At 57.9% G+C, this 25,772-nt stretch overlaps 2 protein-coding genes across 4 annotated transcripts; one reads left to right on the forward strand and one right to left on the reverse strand.

Moving 5' to 3' along the window:
• The first annotated feature begins 14,480 nt into the window (after positions 1 to 14,480).
• Positions 14,481 to 15,435, forward strand: SYCN (syncollin). The gene is made up of 2 exons (XM_008257146.4): positions 14,481 to 14,932; positions 15,282 to 15,435. The coding sequence occupies exons 1-2, from the start codon at positions 14,538 to 14,540 to the stop codon at positions 15,289 to 15,291; spliced, it is 405 nt and encodes a 134-aa protein (XP_008255368.1). The 5' UTR covers positions 14,481 to 14,537; the 3' UTR covers positions 15,292 to 15,435.
• A 643-nt stretch (positions 15,436 to 16,078) lies between these two features.
• Positions 16,079 to 18,609, reverse strand: NCCRP1 (NCCRP1, F-box associated domain containing). 3 transcript variants are annotated; one of them, XM_051846672.2, is made up of 6 exons: positions 18,256 to 18,609; positions 17,753 to 17,815; positions 17,621 to 17,672; positions 17,136 to 17,231; positions 16,588 to 16,726; positions 16,079 to 16,477 (listed from the first exon to the last, which is right to left on the reverse strand). In XM_051846672.2, exons 1-6 carry the CDS (start codon positions 18,560 to 18,562, stop codon positions 16,376 to 16,378), a joined length of 759 nt encoding a protein of 252 aa, XP_051702632.2. In that variant the 5' UTR covers positions 18,563 to 18,609; the 3' UTR covers positions 16,079 to 16,375. The 3 variants fall into 3 exon arrangements, with proteins under 3 accessions (XP_051702632.2, XP_002711500.2, XP_051702633.2); XM_002711454.5 differs by having other exon boundaries at positions 16,079 to 16,481; positions 18,256 to 18,596; XM_051846673.2 differs by lacking the exon at positions 17,136 to 17,231 and having other exon boundaries at positions 16,079 to 16,481; positions 18,256 to 18,605.
• Between the last annotated feature and the right edge of the window lie 7,163 nt (positions 18,610 to 25,772).

Consider the following 25,772-nt stretch of genomic DNA (forward strand, 5'->3'; position numbering starts at 1 on the left):
AGCAGCCCAGGGGAGGCTCCCACATCCTCCTGCCTGGGCTGACCTGTGCCCCCGCTCAGCAGGAGGACCCCAGGTGCCACTCCCACCTCCTGCCCCGGAGCCTGGGACCTGAGGTAGCTGCAGGTGGGCTGGGAGGACACAGTGCAAGAGGCACCGTGGGGAGGCCCCACCACCACCACTACGCACTCCTGCTGTGTTGACGTCCCTCTCCTGAGAGCAGTGCCCATCTGGCTGAGCCAGCCCTTAGAGGACCCAACTCCAAACACTGATATATACTGAAGCTCCCTGTGAGTTTCGGAGTGGACTGGGGCAAGCCGTAGCAGGTGACTCCCATCATGGGGGGGATCTCTGGGGAGGAACGGTGCAGAGTTGTGAGCCTGAGCATTTGTGGTGACTCAGCAAGGCTGGTGTTGCCTTGGTTGCCAGCAGAAGAAACCCACTCAAGCTGTCTCAGGTGAGACAGAGAAAGGGTGTGCTGTGGGATCTGATACGAAACATCTTGGCATTGTCCCGGAAAGTTCAACGCCTGCAGGTGCCATGAGCCACAAATGCCACACCTAAGCTGTGTCAAGGACACACGGGGGTGTTCCTTGCAGCCCTGGCATCCCATATGGGTGTCAGCTCAGGTCCCAGCTGCTCTGCTACCGGTTCAGCTCCCTGCTGATGTACCTGGGAAGGCAGAAGCTGAGGATGGCCCCACCCAGTACTTGGAGCTCTGGGCTCCTGGCTTCAGCCTGGCCCAGCCCCTCTCATTTCATCACTGGAGAAAAGGCCATGGAAACCACGGGGTTCTTGTCTTCATGCAAGAAAGAATTCAGGCATGAGACAGAGAGCGCAGTGATATGGTTTCACCAGGGATAGGGCATCCGTCAGAATGGAAGGGGCAGAGAGCACCCGTCCAGTCACTGGGATTGGGGGAAATGGAGAGAATTCACTTGTTTCTAAGGGAGTCTGTTTACCCACCTCCCCCTCTCCTCCAGGACAAAGGATGGGGAGTCCGGGCAGAAGGGTTTGTAGTGAAAATTAGCAAATTCCTCCCCAGATTTGCTGGCTTGGGGCAGAGTAGAGGGGCTGCCCTTGGGACATCTGTGAGGGTTTTATTGCCCCATGTTATCAGGTAACCCCTTTGGTCCTGAGGAGAGAGAATTCTCCTGGGAGCTTTCCTTGGTGGGGGGGGGGGGAGGGCGGGACCACCTGGGAGGTTAGGGGTTATTAGGGTCTGGGCAGGACTTTGAATGCAGATGCTGGACTGCTGTGGCCAGTTTCCTTGGACCCTTCTTACACACACAGGCTGATTCCTGACTTCCTGCCTAACATTTCCTCCCTCCTCAAGAGAAAAATACCCATAATCGTATAGGGATAATGGCCACAGGTCCATTTTCTGTAGCTACTGTGGAAGCTGACAAATGGGTGAAGAGATGGATATAGGTATTCTGCTTTTGCTGTCTGTCCTATGGTGTTTGAGAGCGGCCTCGGGAAGCAATGTCCTGCTTGGTCCAGAGGGTGGGTCACCTTGTTGGATGAGGTAGGCTGGAAGCCCAGTCTTAGAAGCACCCGGAGCCAGATGGCTTGTCTTCTGCTAGCGACAGAACAAACAAGAACTCAAAGCACAATAGTCTGCAGAGTAGCCGAAAGAACGCGGACGCTCTGTCGCCAAGGAGAGGCAACGACCAGGATTTCCATGACCAGATGTGATGCTAGACCAGCTATTTTAGCCTTGTCTGACCTGGCCCTGGAGCTGTCTGGCCTTGTCCTGGAAAGCATGAACATGATGTTGCACTCGTCCAGTTTGACCCTAGTTTGGGGCATTGTCTTGGACAGCAGGTAGCTGTCTAGGTAGCAGGTCTAGGGTCTGCCTGTCTGAAGAACTGAGTTAGCAATCCCCTTGTGAGAGGCCCTAGTTACAGCAGCCATTCAATGGATAAAAGCTGTGCTTGGTTTGTTTTTCCCAAAGGAGGGGGCTCTGCCTTGGCTCCCTGTTGAGAGCCTGATTTAGGAACTGTGCTGTTTCACTGTATCTGTGAGGGAAATGGCGGGACTGCCTGAAGTTTGCAGAAGTAGGAATTTGCTGCCTGGCCAATATCCTCTCTGGGGCTGTTCCCCGCCCCCCAGGGGTGAGGATAAGGGTTAAATAATTAACTCTCTAGTGGACTGGCTATCCCATGCTTTTTTCCCCCCTCTGGATGCCTACTAGCTACGTTTTGCTAGGAAGTTAGGCTAAGGTACAAGACCAGAGTCTCAGGCTGGGAGAGGAAAGAGACTAATCAATTATTTACATTTGACCATCTATATTTTGGATTATTGCACACCCCCCTCAAGAGATAGGCCCCTTAAATCCTTGGTGAGGACCTATTCAAATAGGTGTAGAACTATCTAGGTTAGCTGTTGCTCTAAGCCCTGTTTTTAGGAACTGACATGAAGGGCTTTTTAAGCTTGATAATATTTGGATAGGTTTTAAGGCCTGGCTGGGTGTGTGAGGCCTAGAGGTATCCATGGGGTTAGAATTGCAAGAGAGATGTGCATATGCTTAAGGGAGGCACTCTGTTGACTGGCATTATGTGGCTGGACCAGGAGGAGAGCAGAATAGCAGGCTAGTACAAATAGGCAACTTACGTTTTGCTGACCCTAGGCCATCCCCTCAGTAGCAGTGGTCAGAGTTGGAAGCTGGGCAGAGCTGAAGGGGCCACAGGGCCTGTGGTTCTGACCCGGGAGTCCTTTGACACCCAGGGCAGTTCCGTGTCCAGTGGCCAACATAAGGTGGTTTTTGTCATGACAGCTGCTTGCCCAGTGCCCTGGCTCCTTATATCAGCAACAGGTGCTGTTTGGGGTGCACTGGCCTTGCTGGGTCTCCTTGACGGCAGATCACCGTGCCAAGCAGCCATTGATTGGCCTGTTGCCTGTCCTTACCTTGCTCCTGCTGCGAGCTTGCTCCTCGTTCTCCTGGTCTCCAGTAAAGTAGACCACGGAGGCAGCCTCTGTGATGTCAGTCAATGGGGTGCTCAACCCAACCCTGATTTTTGAAGATTTCTTTTACTATCATCAGGGTGAGCTAGAAAGCTATGGTCATGGGCAAGTTCTGACACAGCATTTCCCTGTGAGTTAAAACCGTCCCCGTAAGTACGGCCTTTCAGGTAAGATCAAATGTGGCGACCTGTTTGTATATGGTGAGGTCATCAGCGCAACTTCCTATCTCCCCCTCAATTTTTTTTTTTTTTTTTTTGGACAGGCAGAGAGAGAGACAGAGAGAAAGGTCTTCCTTTGCTGTTGGTTCACCCTCCAATGGCCGCCGTGGCCAGCGTGCTGCAGCCGGCGCACCGTGTTGATCCAAAGCCAGGAGCCAAGTGCTTCTCCTGGTCTCCCATGGGGTGCAGGGCCCAAGCACTTGGGCCATCCTCCACTGCACTCCTGGGCCACAGCAGAGAGCTGGGCTGGAAGAGGGGCAACCGGGACAGAATCCAGTGCCCCGACAGGGACTAGAACCCGGTGTGCCAGCACCACAAGGTGGAGGATTAGTCTATTGAGCCCCGGCACCGGACCTCCCCCTCAATTTGTTTAGAAGGGGAGTTCTGCCCATTTACCGTGTACACAGAAAAATCAATGTAGCTGTAATATTTCATAGTTTAATCTCTCATTTTCTGGCTATGCTACTTGGTCCTCTATACTGTGGCCAGGCATTGTTACAGAAAAGGCCAGTCATCTCTTTTATAAGGTCTGGGGATCAAACTGTACATCACAGTGGAAAAACCCATCCATCGGGTTGGGAAGGGTTAATGCAATAAGGCTTCCCTCTTGCTTAGCTGTAGCTGTAGAGGGAGGCATTTCCTCTCCCCCCTCCGAGTGAGGAGGGGAACTGAACTGGAAATGGAGAGAGAGGGGAAAAGCAGCCCTGGAGAGTCAGAGGTATCCGGCTGTGCCTGCGTGGGGGCAGCAGGCCGTGTTGACCAGAGGAGAGAGCAGGGAAAGGTCGTGGTGCCCCGTCTGCAGGGAAGACAGCCCGCCGGGCACTCCTGGATGGCAGGACTGATTGTGGGGTTGCCAGCCGGGCTGTTTCACTGAGTGCTCAAGACCTCCTATCACTCGTGATTGCCGGCTACCTCTAGTCATCCGAGTTTTACCTGGAGGGCCAATATTAGCCTCTCGTAGCAGTAGACAGCGTGTCCAGGTGTCCTTCTAAGAGAGAGGCAAGGTCCTCGGGTCGCAGTCCAGCCAGTGGAAAGCCAAAATGAGCTGGGGGCAGGGAGTCTCCAGGCTTTCAGACAACTGCCTTTCCCATTACAACCTCTGTGGAGCTTTGGCCGTGGGTAAGCCATGGCCGGGACCTCCACGTTCTCTGAGAGCTGTGGGACGCTGGGAGACCAAGAGTCGCTCCTACAGATCTGACCCTGCCCGAGGGAAGACCTGGATGGAGTTTTCTTTCAATCCCTTCCTGACCCCTTCGTAAATTCCCTCAAGGGCTTCTTCGTGGGTCCCTCTGTGGTCACCAAATGTCACCGGAGAAAAGGCCATGGAAACCGTGGGGTTCTTGTCTTCACACAAGAAAGAATTTAGGCACAAGACAGAGAGCGAAGTGATAAGGTTTTAGCGGGGATGTGGCATCCGTCAGAATGGACGGGCTAGGGAGAGAGTGCCCTGTCACTCGGACTGGGGGAGATGGAGAGAATGCACCTGGGCAGGCCAGGTGGGCGGCTCAGCAGAGAGCAGAGGGCTGAGCGCAGTCTTTATTTAGACTCCTGGGTTTTTTTGTTTTTAAAGATTTATTTATTTGTTTGAAAGTCTGAGTTACAGACAGAGAGAAAGAGAGGCAGAGAGAGGAGAGAGAGAGAGAGAGAGAGAGAGAGGGAGAGAGAGAGAGAGAGTCTTCCATCCACTGGTTCACTCCCCAGATGGCCACAACAGCTGGAGCTGTGCTGATCCAAAGCCAGGAGCCGGTACCTTCTTCTTCATGGGTGCAGGGGCCCAAGGACTTGGGCCATCTTCCACTGCTTCTCCAGGCCACAGCAGAGAGCTAGATCAGAAGTGGAGTAGCCAGGACTCGAACCGGTGCCCATATGGGATGGCGGTGCTGCAGGTGGAGACAGCCCACCGCGCCACAGTGTTGGTCTCTGCCCCAGCTTTTGTCCCAAGATCAGAGAAGCCACAGACAGGTACTGAGTGCGGCAGACAGGGTCCCATGTGCCCAAGGGGAGGCTCTGCTCGTGGGCCGCCTTTGTTCCGGGGTCCCCCTTCACGGGGTGAGGTGGGTGGGGGTTCAGAAGCCGTCAGGACCTGGAGCCCAGGCCCTAGTGCTGCCCGCTCTCCCTGGTGTGTCCCCGCCGGACTCTGCCCCGCCCCCTTGCGGTCATCCTGGGCTTTACCGACCCGTGAACGCTTAGATTCTTGTCTCAGCAGGAGCACAGTGTGGAGTGCAAACACCAGGTTATAGACGGCTGCAGGAAATAAGAGGAGAATTTCGTGAGGTTCAACAGCTGTCAAGTTGCCCACTCGTGCGTGGTTAAACAGCAAGGCAGGAGTGGTTAAACAGCAAGGCAGGAGTGGTTATCCGGGGCCCGGGGGTGCATGGGGCCAGGGAGACACAGAGTCTGTGGTTTTCATTGAGTGATGGGTTTATAAACTTCCATTTATCATCATAAAAATATTGTTTTGCAGGCCTCAAGTATTTTACATCAGGAAATGAAGAGAGGCGGGGATTGGTGAAGTGGTTTGCCCGCCACTTGGGGCGCCCACCTCCTGTAGAGTGCATGGGTCTGAGCGCCCACTCCGATTCCCATTCCAGCTTGCTGCTAAGGGGAGGAAGCAGGTGCTGGCTCACTTGCTTGGGCCCCTGCCACTCACCCAGGAGACTGATGAAGTTCCAGGCTCCTGGATTCAGCCCAGCCCAGCCCTGGCTGTTGTGGACATTTGGGGAGTGAACCAGCAGATGGAGGAGCTCTGTCTCTGTTTCTGTCTTCAAATAAAAAAAAATTAATGTAAAGACTCAGAGGCATAAGGAAGGGCCTGGAGCAATGTTTGGAATTCTGTCCACACCTCCCTTGTCTGTCCACACCTCCCTCGTGGGCAGCAGAATGATGGCACACGCTGGCTCTGGGACAGAGCTGATCCAAAGACCATCTCTGAAGAAAGAGAAAGGGACAGCATTTTCCTCCTTTGCAGGTTTTGTTCACATGATGCCTGGAGCTGTGGCAGCCATCCTGTGCTTATGCAGAGAACCAGGCTGATGATCAGAAATTGCAGGGCAAGGCTGGGACACGTTTGGGTCTATGATGATGTCATTCAACCAGGAAACCTCCGTGTCTGGACCCCCTCACCTCCAGACTTTACTGGTTTATTTGAAAGGCAGAGTTGCAGAGAGACAAAAACTGAGCGGGAGAGATCCTCCATGCTTGGGTTCACTCCCCAAACAGCTGCAACAGCAGCGGCTGGGCCAGGCGGAAGCCAGGAGCCTGAAGCTCCATCTGGGTCTCCCACGTGGATGCAGGTACCCAAGCACTTGGGCTATCTTCCGCTGCTTTCCCAGGCCATTAGCAGGGAGCTGGATTGGAAGCAGAGCAGCCGGGACTGGAACCGGCACTCCTATGGGATGCCAGCATTGCAGGCAGTTTAACCTGCTGCGCCCCAGTGCCAGCTCCAACTTTTTGTTTTGAGGACACTGTGGACTCATATACAGCTATTAAGAGACAATGGGAGTCAGCGCCGCGGCTCACTAGGCTAATCCTCCGCCTTGCAGCACCGGCACACGGGGTTCTAGTCCCGGTCGGGGCACCGGATTCTGTCCCAGTTGCCCCTCTTCCAGGCCAGCTCTCTACTGTGGCCAGGGAGTGCAGTGGAGGATGGCCCAAGTGCTTGGGCCCTGCACCCCATGGGAGACCAGGAGAAGCACCTGGCTCCTGCTATCGGATCAGCATGGTGCGCTGGCCGCAGTGCGCTGGCCACGGCGGCCATTGGAGGGTGAACCAACGGCAAAGGAATACCTTTCTCTCTGTCTCTGTCTCTCTCTCTCTCACTGTCCACTCTGCCTGTCCAAAAAAAAAAAAAAAAAAGAGAGCGAGACAGTGGGGAGAAGGGGAGATGTTGGTGCAGCTGTGAAGACGCTGCCCTGGTGCCCACATCCTGTATGGGAGCTCCTGGACTTGGTCCCAGCTCTGCATCTGATTCCAGCTTGCAGCAGGTGATGATGCTGATGTGACCCGGGCAGCTATGCACTGAGACACGGGGTGCAGGGTGCAGGTGCAGCCCTGGGTGGGGGAGCACAGAGAGAGTGCATGGAGGCCACGCACCAGCTCCAGAAACTTCTCCTCCCACTGGCCGCACTCCTCTGCATTTCCGTGCCCATTCCTCTGGTCAGCACAAGGGACATAGCCAAGCCTGGGGTCAGCAGGGATGCCGTTTGTCCCTTTTTCCCAAGAAATGGGTTTCCTATGCTGGGAAGGAAGAGCTTGAGAGGTAGAGCAGCCCACGCATCCTACATTCCTGTCTCCGATTCTGACTTCAAGGACAAACGAGCTTCCTTCCTGTGCACAGAAACCATCTCAAGTTCACATCCGAGCTGGACCAACTAGGAGCTGATAGCAACTGTGGCCTCTGATAGCCTCTGTGGCCATCAGCTGAGCAACCAGCCAGGGAGGACTGGAAACCCTCTTAGAGGAACTGATTCAGGGCTGGCACCGGCCCGGCCGCTCTCCATGGTGCTGACCATTGCTGCCTGCGAGAGCCAGGTGGCGCCTTCCGGCCAGCAGATCTAGGTGGATGCCCACTGAACTTCTTCAGCGCTTGTGGGTTTTTATTTTGACAAGACACTGTCATATCACATGTGGTTGTAGGACAGACAGAACCATCCTACAGAACAAGAAGTCTGAGGGTGAGTGGTTAATTCAGGAAACCCCTGCAATGTTGTCAGTAACCTAGATTCTTCCACCTTTCAGCCTCATCCTCAAGTTAGGCTGCCACTGATCCAGACGTTACATCCTCATGGCAATGTTCAGAAAAAGGGGAGGAATACCACTGAGGAAGAACCCCTCCAATCTAAAGTAACATGCCACGAGAAACAGTAACCTCCCCACCCCCACTCCAATAGCCCTATCCTGCTACATTTTGTTTGCTCCAGCACATAGCACTACCATGACGTGTATCTGCTTATTGATCACATTTGTTGCTTGTTGTTCTCTGCCAGAATGTAGAATTCTGTCTGTTGTGTTTAGCCGTGCCCCTGGCACCCAGGATACTACTGCCTGCCACATAGTAAGAGCTTTGGAAATCCCTGCTGGCAGAGTAAAGGGCTGTGATGTTAGCCAGGACTCCCTCACACACCTCAGCCCAAACATTTCACTGTCAAGGACAAGCAGAGCCGGCTCAGGTCCCCCGCCCACCCACAGCAACTCTCAGGCCAAAGCTGTGCCACTGCCTGGGAGTTTCAGAGTCGGCATCCCCCAGACTCCGTCCTGAAGTTCACCAGATTCTCTCTTCCAGTATGGACCACATCCTGGTGTCCCTACCACCCCTTCCAGGTGGCACGTTCCAAATTTAGGCTGAAATTTTTAAAGATTTATTTATTTGAGAGGCAGAGTTACAGAGAGAGGCAGAGAGAGACAGACAGAGAGAGAGCTTCCATCCATTGGTTCACTCCCCAAAAGTCCACAATGGCCAGAGCTGGGCCAATCTGAAGCCAGGAGCTTCTTCCAGGTCTCCCATGTGGGTGCAGGGGCCCAAGGACTTGGGCCATCTTCTACTGCTTTCCCAGGCCAGAGCAGAGAGCTGGATCGTAAGTGGAGCAGCAGGCCAGGACAGGAACCGGTGCCCATGTGGGATGCTGGTGCCACAGCAGAGGTTTAACCTACGGGGCCACAGCACCAGCCCCTGAATTCTTGCTTTATCTGTCTAAGCAGCATTGTTGGCCAGCAGAGTGCCTCTCTCCTGCACGGCCTCCCCTGGGGACACAGAGCCTCGCCCAAGCCCAGACCTGCTGAATTTGAATCTGCAGCTTGATGACCCCATCCTGCCCACTTGCCAGATGGCTTGCGACCCCTGAAAGGTTGAAGGGTCCTGGCCTAAACCCCAAGGGGGCTGTGGGGCCCAAGGAAATGGAGATGAGGCTCTTCACCTGCGGCAGGTGAGTCAGGTGTGTGAGAAGGGGGTGTTCAGCCACGTCCTGGGATCAGCTGAGCGCTGAGCGCATGTTGGCGGAGACTCCATTTCTTCCCCGGCATGGTCTCATGAGGCAGCACCTCAGACCCCTAGAGAGTAACTTTTCTTTAAAAAGGGAAAAGTTTTAATTACTTATGTGAGAAGCAGAAGAGCACCAGTTCTCCCTTCTACGTCCCCCACCCCATCCCAATGCCCACCGTAGCTGGGGCTGGAGCCAGGAGCCAGGAGCTCAGTCTGGATCTCCCCCACAGTGGGCAGGAGCCCAAGGACTTCAGCCACCACTGCTGCTTCCCAGGTCCGCATTAGCAGGAAGCTGGAGTCTGGAGTCTGAGCTGTGTGTGCGCTCTGATTTGGGACCCAGTGCCTTCCCTGCTAGGCTGAGAGCTGTCTTCAAGATTTTCCTGCGAGTTAAGCCACTGCCAACAATGCAAGCATCCCACACGGGTGCCGGTTCAAGTCTTGGCCGCTCCACTTCCGATTCAGCTCTCTGCTATGGCCTGGGAAAGCAGTAGAAGATGGCTCAAGTGTTTGGGCCCCTGCACCCATGTGTGAGACCTGGAAGAAGCTCCTGGCTTTGACCTGGCCCAGCCTGGGCCATTGTGGCCATTCAGGGAGTGAACCATTGGAGGGAAGATCTCTCTCAGTCTCTCTCCTTCTCTCTCTAACTGCTTTTCAAGTACATTTTTTAAGCTTTATTTATTTATTTGAAAGGCAGAGTTACAGAGAGGCAGAGGCAGAGGGAGACAGAGAGAGGTCTTCCATCTGCTGGTTCACTCCCCAGATGGCTGCAACAGCAAGAGTTGCACTGATCTGAAGCCAGGAGCCAGGAGCTTCCTCTGGGTCTCCCACATGGGTGCAGGGGCCCAAGGACTTGGGCCATCTTCTACTGCTTTCCCAGGCCACAGCAGAGAGCTGGATCAGAAGTGGAGCAGCTAGGACTTGAACAAGCATCCATATAGGATGCTGGCACTGCAGGCGGTGGCTTTACCCGCTATGCCACAGCAACGGCCCCTCAAATATTTTTTTTCATATTTCTTATTTTTATTTCAACATTTAAAATATTCACAGGTTGAGTACCATAGTCAATGACATCTCCATGGAAGACATACCAACAAAGCGTACAGGCATTCCACAGTGACAGAATAACATATCTGACTGTGTGCATGTTTGCCCCAGAGCTTATCTTGAAACACATGTCTTTAAAAAGAAATGTAAGGGGCTGGCGCTGTGGTACAGTGAGTTAATGCCCTGGCCTGAAGCGCCAGCATCCCATATGGGCGCCAGTTCGAGACCCGGCTGCTCCACTTCCGATGCAGCTTCTGCTGTGACCTGGGAAGGCAGTGGAGGATGACCCAAGTCCTCGGGCCCTGCACCCTCATGGGAGACCCAGAAGAAGCTCCTGGCTCCTGGCTTTGGATCAGTGCAACTCTTGCCATGCAGCTTCAGCTGTTGCGGTCAATTGGGGAGTGAACCACTGGATGGAAGACCTCTCTCTCTCTGCTTCTCTTCTCTCTGTGTAAGTCTTTCAAATAAATAAATAAATAAATCTCTCTCTTTTTTTTTTTAAAGAAATGTAAGCGTTTCACTGTATTATTCCCATAAAAAGTAAATCACAATTTCAAGGGATATAAATATTAATACTTTTTTAAAATTTCAAACTTTTGTAACACTCAGTTTTTTCTCTTTTCTCAATAGCTAAGTCAGGATGATGCCTCAAATACATCTTAAAAATAAAAAATAACTCCTTCCCCTGAGTGCTAACAGAATGCTTGTGCAAGCAGAAAAATGACACACAACATACTTTGAAAAGAGCTGAGCAAATTGAGGTATCAACACAGGCATTCTAGATGTGATACACCGTGACATACAAAGCCCTGAGTCATTATCAAACTTCGAACCTGCAGCAGAATCGCCAGGCAGGCTGGTAAGACTCCGCCCGTCGCCTCGCTGCTGGAATTTCTGCTTCAGTAGGGCTGGGGTGGGGGCTGAGGGCTTGAATACCGACAGTGCTGGTCCCGGGAGCAGGCTGGAAACCACAGCGTGCAGAGCACACACTGGCCGCTTGGGGGCGCCGCTGCCTCTTGAGTGCCTAGAAACAACTGGATTCAATGGCAGCGGCGATGAGCCCTTAGGTGAGAAGCTGAGTCCTGCACTTAGGCAATATGTCATATGTACCCCTGTCATGCTGTTCATAGACGCAAACCAGCGCTTTCTTTTTGCTTTTTTTTTTTTTTTTTTTTTTTTTGCTCTCAATGACAGCTTCTCGCGGGTAGCCATCTCCCCATTTTGTGGTCCGCTGAGAAATGTCGACCAAGGTTAGGAGACCTCAGCAGAGTTCTCATGACACGAATCACACTGAAAACACGCCACCGTGTCTCTCGCCCCACCGCGCTCCCACAATCCTTTGCCAAACAGGCATCTGCACCTTGCGTTCGGGTTATTGATTTGCTATCTGACTTTCTCAAGGGCTCGTGGATCCTTCAAGGACAGAACATTCTTTCTCCCAAAGGAAAAAAAAAAGTTATGTAATAGGAACATGTTTGTTTTTCTGCTGTTTGTCCCGAGTGTGTTGATAAGCAGCGAGGAAGTCGTCTCTGAGTGAGGATGCTGCGTGCGAGTGCTCCCGTGAGTCCCCGCGTCGGGGAGGATGGGGGCATGGCTGTGGGGGCACACGCATGCCGATGGGGGCATCTGTGTCTGCCTCTTGCAACACACGTGAAGGGAGCGCCCCTACCCCTGCCCATGCGTGCGTCGCTCGCCTGCAGGCGCAGTGCCCACGCCCTGGGTCTGCACGGTTCTGTGCGTGCTGTGTGCAGTGGGTTGTGCTCCTGAGCCTGGCTCTGCCTCCCTTCTGGGTGTTTCCCTGCCCTTGCCTGACACCCCTGACTCCTTGCTGGGGCGGGGAGGGGGCTCTAGGTGGCTGCTGCACTCTCCTGCCTCGGCTCTAAACCAGGAGCCCGTGCTGAGCCCGAGGGTGGGGCCCTGTGACCCTGGAGCCAAGGAGGCCCTCTGGGAAGTTAGCAGCTGGAGATTAGATTCTGTGGGGTCATGGGAGGAAAGGAAAGAGAAGGATCCAGGTCTGCCCCGGGAAGGGCCAGTCCCAGGGTCCTTCTGAGAACAGCAGGGCCGGCCAGTGCCTGTTCACTGAGCACCTGCCATGAGCCTCGTATCATCACATAGATGCTATGGTTCATGTGCAATGTTAGATACCGAGTGTATTATGCCAATAAATGGCAGTGACATGGATTGCGTTAGCTCTGAATTATTTTTTATCATGATCTTGCTTTCCAGTATGCTACGCCATCTAGGAGAAGGCTCAGAGAGGTGTGTTCACTTGCCTGAGGTCAATCAGCAAGTAGGTGCACCTGCAAGTTTCTAGCCTCTAGCTCTTACCCGAGGCACTGCCCTGCCCAAGGTGAGAGACACAGCAGCTGGGGGGGGCCGTGGGGAGCAGGCGCAGCTGCATGACTGTGGATGGAAGCCATCCCTTGTTGGTGTTGTGTTTCTATGGTTACTGAGGCCTTACTATGTGCCTGGCAGCACAGTAGGAGTTTCATAATAAGAATGATGGCAAGAGCTAGGTCCCACGTGACTTGGATTTACACACTTACCGCTTATGTCAGCATTCATTCAAAAGGCAGAAAGAGGAGAGAGAGAGAGAGGTGCTCCATCCACTGGTTCACTTTCCAAATGCCTGCGATGGCCAAGACTGGGCAGGTGCAAAGCCCAAAGCTCAATCTAATCCAGGTCTCCCATGTGCGTAGCAGGGACCCAAGCATCTGAGGCAGCCCCACTACCTCCCAGAGTCTGCACCGGCAGGAAGCCGGGCTCGGGAGCCGGAGTTGGCACTCGAACCAGGCACCCGTGTTGTGGGACTCGGGTGTCTTAATGGCTGGACCAAGCACCTGCCCCTTATGCCAGCCCTCTGCAGTGGACATTAGTGCTGTCCCCAGGAAGCCCTGGAATGCAGTCATGTGTGCAGTTATGGAGGAGCTGGGATTTGGACCCAGGCACTCTTGCAGTGGAGGGAGAAGTACCACCCATTTCACAGACTGGAAGACAGAGGCACAGGCTTGCACTCACAGAGCCACAGAACCCTTGATTGTCTCATGGGCACATTCATATGCTTGGTCCCAGTTTTGTCTGGCAGGAGGCAGGGCAGGAGCCTGGGAAGGGCCATGGCCCGGCTCCTACACGTGCCCGCCCCTGTCCAGCCCCGGGGCCCCAGCTGCCCCCGTTGCCTGTGCCACTGTAATGCTGCCTTGAGCTCATGGCACTGGAGCTTGCTGACTGGTCCCAGCTCATGGCGCATTGTGCACGCTGAGTCTACGTTATCTTTGGTGAGTTTTGGACTTTCTTTGCTTTATCACAATATTTATTTATTTTACTTGAAAGTCACAGTTATACAGAGAGAGAGGTCTTCCATCCACTGGTTCACTCCCCAAATGGCTGCAATGGCCAGAGCTGCGCCGATCTAAAGCCAGGAGCCAGGAGCTTCTCCTAGTCTCCCATGCGGGTGCAGGGGTCCCAAGGACTTGGGCCATCCTCCACTGCCCTCCCAGGCCAGAGCAGAGAGCTGGACCAGAAGTGGAACAGCCAGGACATGAGCCGGTGTCCATATGGGATGCTGGCCCTGCAGGCAGCGGCTTTACCTGTTACGCCACAACACCTGCCCCTTTATCACAGTCTTTAAGGTTTTCCACAGCTGGGCAGGTCCACCACTTATTTCCTGTAGTCAATTTCCAGCCTTGGTTAGGAAGGGTCCTGGGACACGGCTGGGACAGAGGTCTCCTCCCCCCCCCCCCCCCCCGTGAGCCCGTCTTCCCATGTGGGCAGCATAACCAGGACTGACTTCTTCTTGTCCACTGGTGAGCACTCTTTGTATAAAACAGCTATTAACCCTTTGCTGTGCACAGTGCGGCAAAAAATCCCTCCAAGCCTTTTGTACAGTGTCTTGCTAAGATTTTCATTCTTAAAGATTTGTGTATTTGTTTGAAAGGCAAACTCCCCAGATGCCCGAGACAACAAGGTCTCTGCCAGGCCAAAGCCAGGGGCCAAGAACTCCATCCGGGTCTCCCCTGGGGGTGGCAGGGTCCCAGGTTCTTGAACTGCCACCTGCTGCCTCCCAGGTGCGCATCCGTATTAAGCCGGATGGGAAGTGGGGCAGGGACTCCCCTAGGGATGCCAACGGCCCTGGTTGCCTCTTACCCACGGCGCAAAGGCCAGCGACGTGTCACACAAACACCCGAGCGCCTTTCTGGGCGCTGAGTTTCCGCCTGAGCGAGCGAGGTCTCCGCCCCTGCGCCCCTCCCCTCCCGAGCCCTTATCTCGCAGCTTCTCCCTTCCCACGGGTCAGGCCCATAAAAGCGCGCGTGGCAGCCCGCTCCCGCAGCCTCGCCATGTCGCTGCCGCCGCTGCTGCTGCTGGCCCTGGCCCTGGTGGCCGCCCCGGGCGCCCGAGGCGCCTGCCCTGCGCCCGCCGACCTTAAGAAGGAGGACGGCACGCGCACGTGCGCCAAGCTCTACGACAAGAGTGACCCCTACTACGACAACTGCTGCGCGGGCGCCGAGCTGTCGCTGGAGCCCAACACCGACTTGCCCTACCTGCCCTCCAACTGGGCCAACACCGCGTCCTCGCTGGTCGTGGGCCAGCGCTGTGAGCTCACCGTGTGGTCCAAGAAAGGCAAGGAGGGCAAGACGCGCAAGTTCTCGGCCGGCGCCTACCCGCGCCTCGAGGAGTACCGCCGCGGCCTCTTCGGGGACTGGAACAACGCCATCTCCGCGCTCTACTGCAAGTGCGTGCGCCCCCGCCCCGCCCCCCATCCAGGAGGCAGCCCACCCCGTGGTCCACGCCCCTTGCCTCGCTTAGCCACACCTCTGGGATTCGCAGAAGCTGACCACACCCCAGCCCTCTAGCCTGTCTGGAAGCACCCCCACACCACCTTCCCTAAGCGGCAGCCCCAGGGCCCCTCAGACCCACCGCCCACTCACAGCCCTGGGGCCCTCCCAAACCAGCCCCAGCCACCCCTCCTTCCAGGAGCCCCCAGCTCTGAACCCTCCCAGGCCAGGACCCCCGGCTTCCCAGTCGCCTCCCAAACCCTGGGTGTCTTGGTGAGCATCTCCATCTCGATGCTATTGTTGCAGGTGCTCCTGAGGCCCTGAAAGACCACCACCTGCGACCACACGCAGCGCTGAGCCCCATCCCTGCCCGTCCCCGGTGTCTGCTGCAGCCCCGGGGGCAAAGGACTTCCTGCCGCCCCCACTCTGCCTTCCCTGAAATACAGCCCCTGTGAAGATGTCCCTGGCTGCCATCTGCTTGTGTCTGGGGCCGAGTCCACTCAGGACCCACTGGAACAGGGGAGGGAGTGGGGCGGTCAGGCCTGGGGCGGCTCCTACCAGGGGGACGATGCCAGGGACAAGGATCAGCTGTGCACCATGACCACACCCACAGTCGCCTGCTGGGGCACCGCTGGCTGCTGGCTCGCTACTGAAATGCTTCCCATGCTTTTGGGTTAACGGCCTGGCCTCCCAGGAGCCCCCACACCCACAAGGGGAAGCAGGGCCCTGCTAGGACCCCCATCTGTAGAGGCGTGGCCAGACCCGAAGCCTGGGCTGGCTGTGACCGCTCCTCCCCAGCACAGCTGTGGAGCACGCTCTAGCTGGCGTACTTTCTGCTCAGCTTGCGGTCTGTGTCCCCACAGTGACCATGGATGAGGCTCTGGATGGATACTTGGTCTGGGGGCTCTGGGGGTCCTGGGAGGAGAGGCGTGGGGCCAGCTCTTGTTGGGGGGGGGTGACAACTGCAAATGGTGGAGAGGGAGGGAGCTCTTGGAGATGTTGAGAGTTGAGGGGAGGGGGTTGTATGAAGAGATCAGAGGTCAAGGTCAGCCCAGGGGTCCGAGGTTTCGAGGATGCGCTAGTGGGGTAGAACCGGGCGAAGCTTTGGGCTCAGCATCCACGGGCAGCCGTGTTTATTGATCCACTCAGCACAGATTCTGCAGCACCTACTGGGCGCCTGGCGCAGAACCTGCAGGAGTGGCCCCACCTCCTGGAGCTCCGGGACATTGAGGATGTCACATGAGAAGCCCAGGACCAGGCTGGAGTGGGGGCCGGCCTGGGAGGGGGTGTGTGTGATCACGGTGGGGCTGAGGGCTCAGGAAGGGGACCTTGGGGGTGCCGGGGCGCTGATGGGGGTCAGGGCCTTCACTCGCGGAGCTGTACGGACACGGAGGAGTCGGTCACCCGGGTCCGCCGCACTCCCCCTGGCTCCTGGCGGTTCTTGGTCTTGTGTAGGAAGTGGACAAAGCGCACGCCGGATCCGTACTGGCGGAACACGTGGGCTACCTGGGCCAGCAGCTGGGTCAGGAAGGCATGCTGCCAGGCCCCCCTCCCACGAGCCCTGCTCCACTCCCTCCCCCTGGGGCAGGGGCATGGAGACAGCAAGTCTCACCTGGACCCAGCGGCCCGGGGGGCCTCTCCCGTTGGTCCGGGGGGCCACGTGGTGCTGCGCGATGACTGTGCGGCGGTCAGCGGCCAGCAGCCACACGTGCAGCTCGTACACGCAAGCGTCCAGGCGGCTGTCCTCGTACCTGGGGGTGGGATTGAGGCCGTCAGCGGCTGCCACAGTGCCACGGCCACTGGCTCCGTTCCCCGTGCCACACACACTCACTGCATGCACTTGGCATCACAGGGCAGTGACTGCAAGGGATTCAGAGTCCAGTGGGGTGACAGTCAGGCGTGGTCAGGGCTGGGGGGTGCCACCCACGGCCCTGCGGCCAACGCATCCAACCCAGCTGGGGGCAGGGGTGGTCAGGGAAGGCTTCCTGGTGGAGTCATGTGGACGGGACACCCCCCCCACCAAAGATAAGGAGGAAGAGAGGGGGACAGGCACCCAAGGAGGAAGGAGCAGCCTCGGCACGGCCCAGAGATGGAAGAGGCTGGGCCACTTCCAAACGGAAAGGGTCTGGGGCGGGCCCTGCGTCACCACGGAGCACGCACCAGTCCATGACGGTGATGTCGGGCTGCTCATCATCCAGCAGCTCCTCCCACAGGCCCTCGGCCAGGAGGTCCACACACTGCCGCTTCACCGTCCAGCTGCGGGCAAGCGGCCCTGGTCACAGCGCTCCCCTGGCCCTGCCTCCCGGCCCTGGCCCCACCCAGGGCAACACCCTTCGAACCCTGTGCTGCTCAGATGAGAAAACTGACGTTCAGGATTGGGATAAGCCCAAGGTGAAGTGGCAGAAGCAGAACCTAAACCCCGGGCGGGCGCAGGTGCTTCAAACCATGTGAGGCTTCCCGGAGGATGCCTAGTGGCCTGGGGTGACCCCTCCCACCGCAGGGACAGCCATCTCTGCGCGCCAGGCCTCGCAGGAGCCGGAGCCGGCGCTCCTCTGTGACTGGCTAGGCCATGGAGCCCCCAAGGGGCCCAAGTCAGTCTCTCTGGGCCCCAGAGTGAAGAAGGCCACAGGGCCCCAGCAACTCACCTGAGGCCCTCCTGAAGCTGCTCCATGTGAATGTGCCATCCGCGGAAATTGCCTGGCAGGTGGCAGCAAGAACAGTTAGGGTCTCCCCGGCCCCAGGCGGCCCTGACCTCCAGCCCGGCCCCCAGCACTTACCCAGAGCCTGCAGGGGTTGCTGGGTAGGACCAGTAGGGGGCGCTGGCTGGTAAATGTTGATGCCTGGAAAGTGCAGGGGAGCGCAGCCTCAGGCCCCTTCCACATCCCCATCCTCGCCATTCCCCACCCCCAGGGCCGCACTGGAAGGACAGGAACCTGCCTCACGCCAGACCAGCCCGGCAGGGGCAGTGAGTCAGGCCCCGGGGGAGCGGCTTGCAAGGTCCTGGGGGAGCCGAATGATAGGGGTGGGAGGAAAGGGGTGAGACAGACAGAGGGACCCAGGGAGGCACCCAGAGAACGAGGCGGAGACAGGCGATGGTGCGAGGCAGAAATGGCAGGTGCTGGGGGGCGGGAGGATGGCGGGGGGCAGAGAGCGCCAGAGCCAGCGAGGGGCGGAGAGAGCTAGCAGGACAGGGGAGTTGCAGAGCGGGCCAAACAGAGCCCCAGCGACAGCAGAGGCAGAGGGGCGCGGGCGGATGCAGAGGCAGACGGCCCGGGCGCACCCTCGGGGTTGGGCGAGCGCAGCAGGTTGCGGTAGAGCGGCCGCCGCACGAGCAGCAGCTTCCAGGTGAGGCGCGGGGGCAGCTCCAGGCCCCCGCCCAGCGGCCCCCACTCCTCCAGCAGCAGCTGCCGGGCGCTGGCCTCGGACGGCGGCTCGGCCTGCGGGGGCCTGGGGCTCTCCGGGGCCGCGGGCGACGGCGACGGCGGCGGCGGCGGCGAGGGCTGCGGCGGCGGCAGCTCCGGGGACCTCGTGGGCCCCTCGGCCTCCGCCTCGCCGCCCAGAGCGTCGTCGTCCCGCTCCTGCTCCATCCGTGAGGCCGGAGCGACTGTCCCGGTTCCGCCGGGCTCCGGGTTAACTGGGGGCGGAGGGGGCGTGGTGCCCCAGCCGGGTTTTAAGAGCGGGGCGTGCCGGGGGTGGGGGGAAGGATCTGCGCCCTCAGGGCCCTCCTCCTTCAGACTGGGGAGACCAGCCCCCTCCCCCAACCACGGACATGCTCCCACAGACCAGGGAGCCAGGCCTCCTCCTCCCTCGGACCCACTCCTCCCTTAGACTGGGGAGAGCAGCCCCCGGCCCCTCCCCACCCCACCATGCACCTCCTCCCTCAGATCGGGGGCTGCACATCCCTGGTTCCTCCTTCCTGAGACCCCTGCCCCTGCTGGGTTTCCTGGACTTTCTGCCCCAGTTTTCCAGGGCCAGCGGAGGCCCAGGCCTGGCCTAGGAGGGGGTGACAATGGAGCTAATGCCAGGCTTGTGTCTCTCTAATGAGGCTCATCTGCCTCATTAAGATCGGGCCTCAGATCTGGAGGGGGCGGGATTAAAAGGCTAATTAATAAAGACTCTCCCTTCCCCCTCCTCACAGGGAGGGGCGGTTCTAGCCTCTGCCACTTCCTCCTCTGCCCCCACCAAGGGACACACCCCTGGGACCCTGGTGTTGTCTGTCCTGGAGACCAAGGTGGGCAGGGCAGGGAAGCAGCGAGCAGTCAGGGAACCCCCAGGGACAACGCAGGGCTGCGGGGAGGGGAGCGGCCAGCCCCTGGGCTTTTTTGGGGGTGCCGGCCCCCCTTGCTGGGCTGGGGCTGGAGCCTCCTCCCTCCCGCTCAGAGGTCACGGGGAGTGCGGGGTGTGGGATGGGGCAATGGTGGGCGCAGAGGAACCTGCGGAGCCAGATGCCCGTGGCCACTTCCTGCTGGACCACACCCCCACCTGGCTCAGGTTCACACCAGGCAGAGCAGCGTTGCCAAGCCAGTTTCACCCTCACAAAGATGAGGAGGTCTGGGCTGCTGCGACTGGAATTTTATTTAGTTTTTTAAAGTTTACTCGTTTTGGGGCCGGTGCTGTGGTATAGTCGTGATAAAGCTGCCGCCTGCAGTGCCAGCATCCCCTATGGATGTCGGTTCGAGTCCCAGCTGCTCCTCTTCCAGTCCAGCTCTCTGCTGTGGCCTGGGAAAGCAGTGGAAGATGGCCCAAGTGCTTGGGCTCCTGCACCCCATGTAGAGACCCAGAAGAAGCTCCTGGCTCCTGGCTTCGGATCGGCACAGCTCTGGCCATTGCAGCCGTTTGGGGAGTGAACCAGTGGATGGAAGACCTCTCTCTCTCTCTCTCTCTCTCTCTCTCTCTCTCTCTCTTTCTCTGCCTCTCCTTCTCTCTCTGTGAAACTCTGCCTTTCAAATAAATAAATAAATCTTTAAAAAAACAAAAGGAGAAGAAGGAAGAAAGAAAACTGATGTGTCCATCCCGGTCTGGTGAGCCCCACATGCTCACCCGCACCTGCTGCCCCACACTCCCTGGGAATGTGTGCTGGGACACTCACGGAGCCCACGCCCCGTGACAATGTTGCTGTGACAGTGGGCTGCCTGCGTGCGGGGCATCACTCCAGGTCCTGGGAGCGACTCATCGTGCTCCACACCCACCCTGGGAAGCAGACGCTGCAGCCGCGCCCCAGTGCACAGAGAGGTCTAGCCACGCGGCTGAGGCTGCACAGCCGCCTTCACACAAGGTCTCAGATGCGGTGCACAGGGACACGGGTGGCCCCAAAGAGAAAAAGTGGCTCGCACGGGCCCAGACAGGAAGTGGCCATGACCTTCCTTCACTGAATCTCCACCCTGACCCCGCTGAACCTCACCACAGCCCTGCAGACGGGAAACTGGTCTCGCCATCCTTAAGCTGGGGAACTGAGAAGGGATCTGCCTGGGGAGAGACGGAAATTCACCAGAGCCTGGGGGATTGTGGGACCTGGGCAGGGGCTGGGCTGGGGGGAGGCACCTGCAGGGCGTGTCCCCGCTGCACACGGAAGTCGGCCACAGATTCCCGGCAAACACTGACAAGAACCTTCGACACACCCACACCCGCATGTGTGGCCCAAAACACTCCTGGCCACCGTAGGCCCACAAGCTGGAGCCCTCATCCTGGGTCCCACCCGCCCTGCGTCAGCCCTGTGGTTGTCATCCGGGGGAGGAGGTGTGTCAGCTGGGGCGGTCAGAGCAGTTCCCAGGTCAGAATCCAGGGCAGGGAGTGGCCCAGAGCCAGAGGAGGCTGTGGCAGGAGCTTGGCAGAGTCTGCCGGCTGGCTGGCACGGATGCCCCTCTCCCTCCCCCCACCTGCCCAGGCTGGCACTCGGTCATCTCCCTGGGAGCCTCCCTCCCCCATACACATGACAGCCAGCAGTTGTCCCAAAGTCCAAACCCAGCCTCGCACTCTGCCAGCTAAACCCCCCATGACTCCCCAGTTCCCTCCCCCAGAAAATCCCAGCCTTCCGGCCCCTGTCTCCATGATCTGCTCCCTGCTGGCTTAGGGCTTTTGTTGGAGGGCTTCACCCTCCCCGCTCAGGGCATTTGAGCCAGGCCTCGGGGGTGGGCGCCAGTGTCTACAGAGACACCTGCTCTCACATCTGCACCCAGAGTCTGCATGGGCAAGTGCATGCCGACGTTAGGGAGCCCGGGTGGGGCTCCTGCCTGTGCCAGGCTATGTATGCGAGGGAGCCCCAGGCTGTGTGAGTGCTGCTTGCCCCAGGTTGCTGCCACTCGGGATCAGGTAGTGAGGCGTGGGCAGTGTTTTGATTGCGCAGGAGAGGGTTTGATGATTTCTGGTAGGACCAAGCACGCTCCCACCCCCGGCCCCAGCGATCCGAGCAGTCAGCCGCAGCGAGTGCTCTGGGGGATGGGGGGGGGGACCCCGGCCCAAGCACCCGTCAGAGCTGGGAGAATAGGGAAGGCCCTGGCACACCCGGACAACACAGGAGCCGGCTCAGTGGGTTTTGTGTTGCTACAACCGAAGACCAGGGGCTATGTCTTGTATAAAGAAGCATGTTTACCTGGCCTGCATTCCATCTGGGAGGGCCCGGGTTCAAGTCCTGGCTCCGACTCCCAGTTCCAGCTTCCTGCCATTGCAGACCGTGGGAGGCGATGGTGATGGCTGTTGGGTCCCTGCCACACACCTGGGAGACCCAGATGGAGCTCCTGGCTCCTGGGCGCCTGTCTTCAGCCTGGTCCAGTCCTGGCCATCTGGCATCTGAGGGAAAAGCAGTGGATGTTTGTGACTCTCCCTCTCTAACTAAAAATAAAGGTTGTATTTATTTTTAAAAGATTGATTGATTGATTGATTTGAAAAGCAGAGATGCAAAGAGAGAGGGAGGGACAGAGAGAGAGAACTTCTACCTGCGGGTTCACTCCCCGGTCAGCTGCCAGGGCATGGCCAGGCCAAAGCCAGGAGCCTGGAACTCCATCCAGGTCTCCCACGTGGGTGCAGGGCCCAGGCACTTGGGCCACCCTCCACTGCCTTCCCAGGCCACAGCAGAGAGCTGGAGCAGAGGTGGAGCAGCTGGGACTCACCGGCATCACAGGCGGTGGCTTAGCCCACTGCACCACAATGCCACCCCTAAGTAAAAATGGTTTAAGGAAAGCTTGCCAGTGGAAGATGCCCAAGTGTTTGGGCCCCTGCACCCGTGTGAGAGACCTAGAAAAAGCTTCTGGCTCCCGGCTTCAGATCAGTCTGGCTCTGGCCATTGCGGCCATTTGGGGAGTGAACCAGCGGAAGGAAGACCTCTCTCTCTCTCTGTGTCTCTGACTCTGTCTCTCCCTCTCTCTGTACCTCTTTCAAATAAATAAATAAATCTTTAAAAAAAGAAAAGCTTGCTTCTGACGATTCTGAAGGCTGTGAAGCCCAATGCGGAAGGCGTCAACGAAACGGCCAAGAGCAGGAGGGCAGGAGCTAACGCCGGGCTCCTCCTCTCTACCCACTAATCTCATCGGGGAGCCGGCCTAGCACAGCTGTCGCCGGGCAGCTCGGGCAGCGGGAGTTGCAGAGGGGACGGACATTCAGACAGGAACGAACGGTCACAACTTGCCAGGGCACGAATGAACCTGGAAGTCACCGGGCCGAGTGACAGGCCAGGCTAAAAGGACCACTCCCTGCGTGATTGCACTTCCGGGACATTCTGGAGGAGGCCAGACCAAGGTAGAGTGAAGGGAAACAGGTGAGTGGCTGGGAGGGGCTGGGGTTCAGAGCCAGGCAGTGAGGAAATGAACTTGGGGGCGATGGAGGACGACGCCCCTTAGTGGTGGTCCCTGGTAGGTGCACACGGGAGCAGAACTCCAGCTTCATTGGGAAAATGTGTGTGTTCTACTGTGTGTGAACCACACCTCAATAAGAAACAAAACAGATCCCTGCAGTGCCAGCATCCCATATGGGCACCGGTTCGTGTCCCAGCTGCTCCTCTTCCAATTCAGCTCCCTGCTATGGCCTGGGAAAGCAGCTCCGGCTGTTGTGGCCATCTGGGGAGTGAACCAGCAGATGGAAGACCTTTCTCTCTGTCTCCCTGCCTCTCCACTTGTAACTCTACCTCTCAAATAAAAATAATAAAGAAAAAACTGTGGGGCTGGCGCTGTGGCGCAGCAGGTTAAAGCCCTGGCCCGAAGTGCCAGCACCCCACATGTGCACCAGTTCTAGTCCTGGCTGCTCCACTTCCTATCCAGCTCTCTGCTGTGGCCTGGGAAAGCAGAAGACGCTCCAAGGCTGGCGCCGCGGCTCACTAGGCTAATCCTCTGCCTGCGGCACCGGCACACCAAGTTCTAGTCCCGGTCGGGGCACCGGATTCTGTCCCGGTTGCCCCTCTTCCAGGCCAGCTCTCTGCTGTGGCCAGGGAGTGCAGTGGAGGATGGCCCAAGTGCTTGGGCCCTGCACCCCATGGGAGACCAGGAGAAGCACCTGGCTCCTGCCATCGGATCAGCGCGGTGCTCTGGCCGCAGCAGCCATTGGGGGGTGAACCAACAGAAAAAAGGAAGACCTTTCTCTCTGTCTCTCTCTCACACTGTCCACTCTGCCTGTGAAGAAGAAGGAAGAGGAGGAGGAGGAGGAGGAGGAGGAGAAGGAGAAGGAGGTCCAAGTCCTTGGGTCCCTGCACCTGTGTGGGAGACCTGGCTCCTGGCTTTGGATCGGTGCAGCCATTTGGACAGTGAACTAGTAGATGGAAGACCTCTCTGTCTCTACCTCTCTCTGTAACTCTGTCTTTCAAATAAATACAATAAATCCTTTTTTTTTTTTTAAAGAAACAAACAAACGAAGCTGTTCCAATTCTGGTCCAGCTCCCTGCTAATGCGCCTGGGAAAGCAGTGGAAGATGGTCCAAGTTCTTGGGTCCTTGCACCTACATGAGAGACCTAGATGAAGCTCCTGGTCCTGGCTTTGGCCTGGCTCAGCACAGCTGGGGGCCACTGGGGTGTACAAGGCAGGAGCTGGGAGCCATCTCAGGGCTGAGACACCGACCTGCAGAGTATTGCCACGTTGACAGCTGAGGAAAACAGAAGCAATAATGAGGCACTTACTGTGTGCCGGGGCCTGTGTAACGAGCTCTGTGCATTAATCCAATACACACTTGAAGGGAGGCATTAAGTCCACTTCACAGACGTGGGACCTGAGGCTCAGAGATGTGAAGCGACTTGCCCAACGTCACACAGCCAGCAAGTGGCGGGGCTGGGGTTTGAGCCCCAGCAGTCTGGCCTGTGTCTGTGTCCCTGGGGAAGGTGGCCCAGGCTGGGGTCCAGGTTCCTCATGCTGGTGTCCGACTCCCAGGATGGCCCTCACCAGCCAGGGGACCCCAGCTCCCCTTTCCCTAAAACCCTCCCAGCGTCCAGGGGTCTCTGATCCGATCTGGTTTTCAGCCCAGTTTCTAAGTCACTCTGCCACTTGACCCCAGTCCACCCGGACACACTTGCGGTCACCTCCCAGCAGCTCCAGTACCCACACAGGAGGGCACAGAACTCTGGGGGAGAGGAGGGGAGGGAGCGGAGGAGACCGGAAGCCCGCCCAGCGGCTGCGACTCCGCCCCCGGTGGGAGCTTGTCCAGTCCCGCTCTGCCTTGTGTGTTCATCTCCTAGAAGGCAAGCACAAGGCTGCCCCCGCCGGCCTCCGAGGTCACCTGTGCACAACCACGCGTGTCAGTGCTGCTGGCGCGCTCCGGCTGTGCAGGAAGCAGCCTGGGCCCTCCCCAGCCCAGCGAAGCCTCCCGCCCCTGCTGCTGCCTTGCCACAGCCCACACGCCCGGTCTTTCTCAGGGTGATTCGTGCACTGGCGGGGTGTGTGGGGACGTCCCTCGGGGGACCACCTCTCTTCTGCGGGAACCTCGGCCTCCCCGGGGCAGGTTTGTTCACTGTGGGTCCCCAGCTCAGGGCGGCTGGCTCCGCTGGTGGGCAAGGAGGCGGGGCCCCACCGCAGGAGGAGGGGGAGGGGGAGGAGGCTGTGTCCCTTCCACCCTGCCCAAGTCTGGCCTCCCCACTCCTGCGGCACAGGCGATGTCAGCCCCAGGCGGTGCGTTCCCGGGCCCAGGCCAGTACATCCCGGGTTCTCCACCAGGGCTGCCGGGAGTGGGAAGGTGCAGCCAGGTTAGCAGGGGCTGGGAGTGGAAGAACAGTGGCCCCCAGTGGAAGCTGCGGAGTTTGAGGGGGTGAGGGGCTGTGGCCAGCTTCACCCTGTAGGGGGCGACAGAGAGGCAGGAATGAGGGAGGGAGCGAGGGGAGACCCCAGACAGGCAGACAGCAGAGATTCGGAGAGAGATACTGGGGGCGGGCAGGGCGCCAGAGGCACGGGACGGGGCAGTGCCCTGAGTCCAGCCAAAGGGGCAGTGGAGGGAGCAGGGGAAGCTCCATCAATTTGCCCAGAGACCAAGGGACTTCCACAAGTTCGTGGAAGTGCATTTAAAACCCAAGTCTCTTTTGGTTTTTTCGCTGGGAGCCACTGTTGGGATCTGCTTTTGTTTCTGGACAGAGACACAGGAAATTCCCAGGGGAGGGGAACTGAGTGGCTGGGCCGGCTTTTCAATTCATTCCTCTGGAATTTTTCACGGTTTGTGCCATGGGCTTGGGTTACCTGTTTACAGGAGATTAAGCAGTCGGCTGGGAGAGGCATGGAGACAGAGACAGAGATGGAGGTGTAGGGAAAGTCCCCCCCCCCCGCCTTGTTAAAACTGAGGATTGGGGCTGGCACTGTGGCAAAATGGGTTAAATGCCCGCAGCACCAGCATCCCAGA

This window comes from Oryctolagus cuniculus, chromosome 18 (assembly GCF_964237555.1).
Source record: "Oryctolagus cuniculus chromosome 18, mOryCun1.1, whole genome shotgun sequence".
In the NCBI taxonomy this organism is placed as follows: domain Eukaryota; kingdom Metazoa; phylum Chordata; class Mammalia; order Lagomorpha; family Leporidae; genus Oryctolagus; species Oryctolagus cuniculus.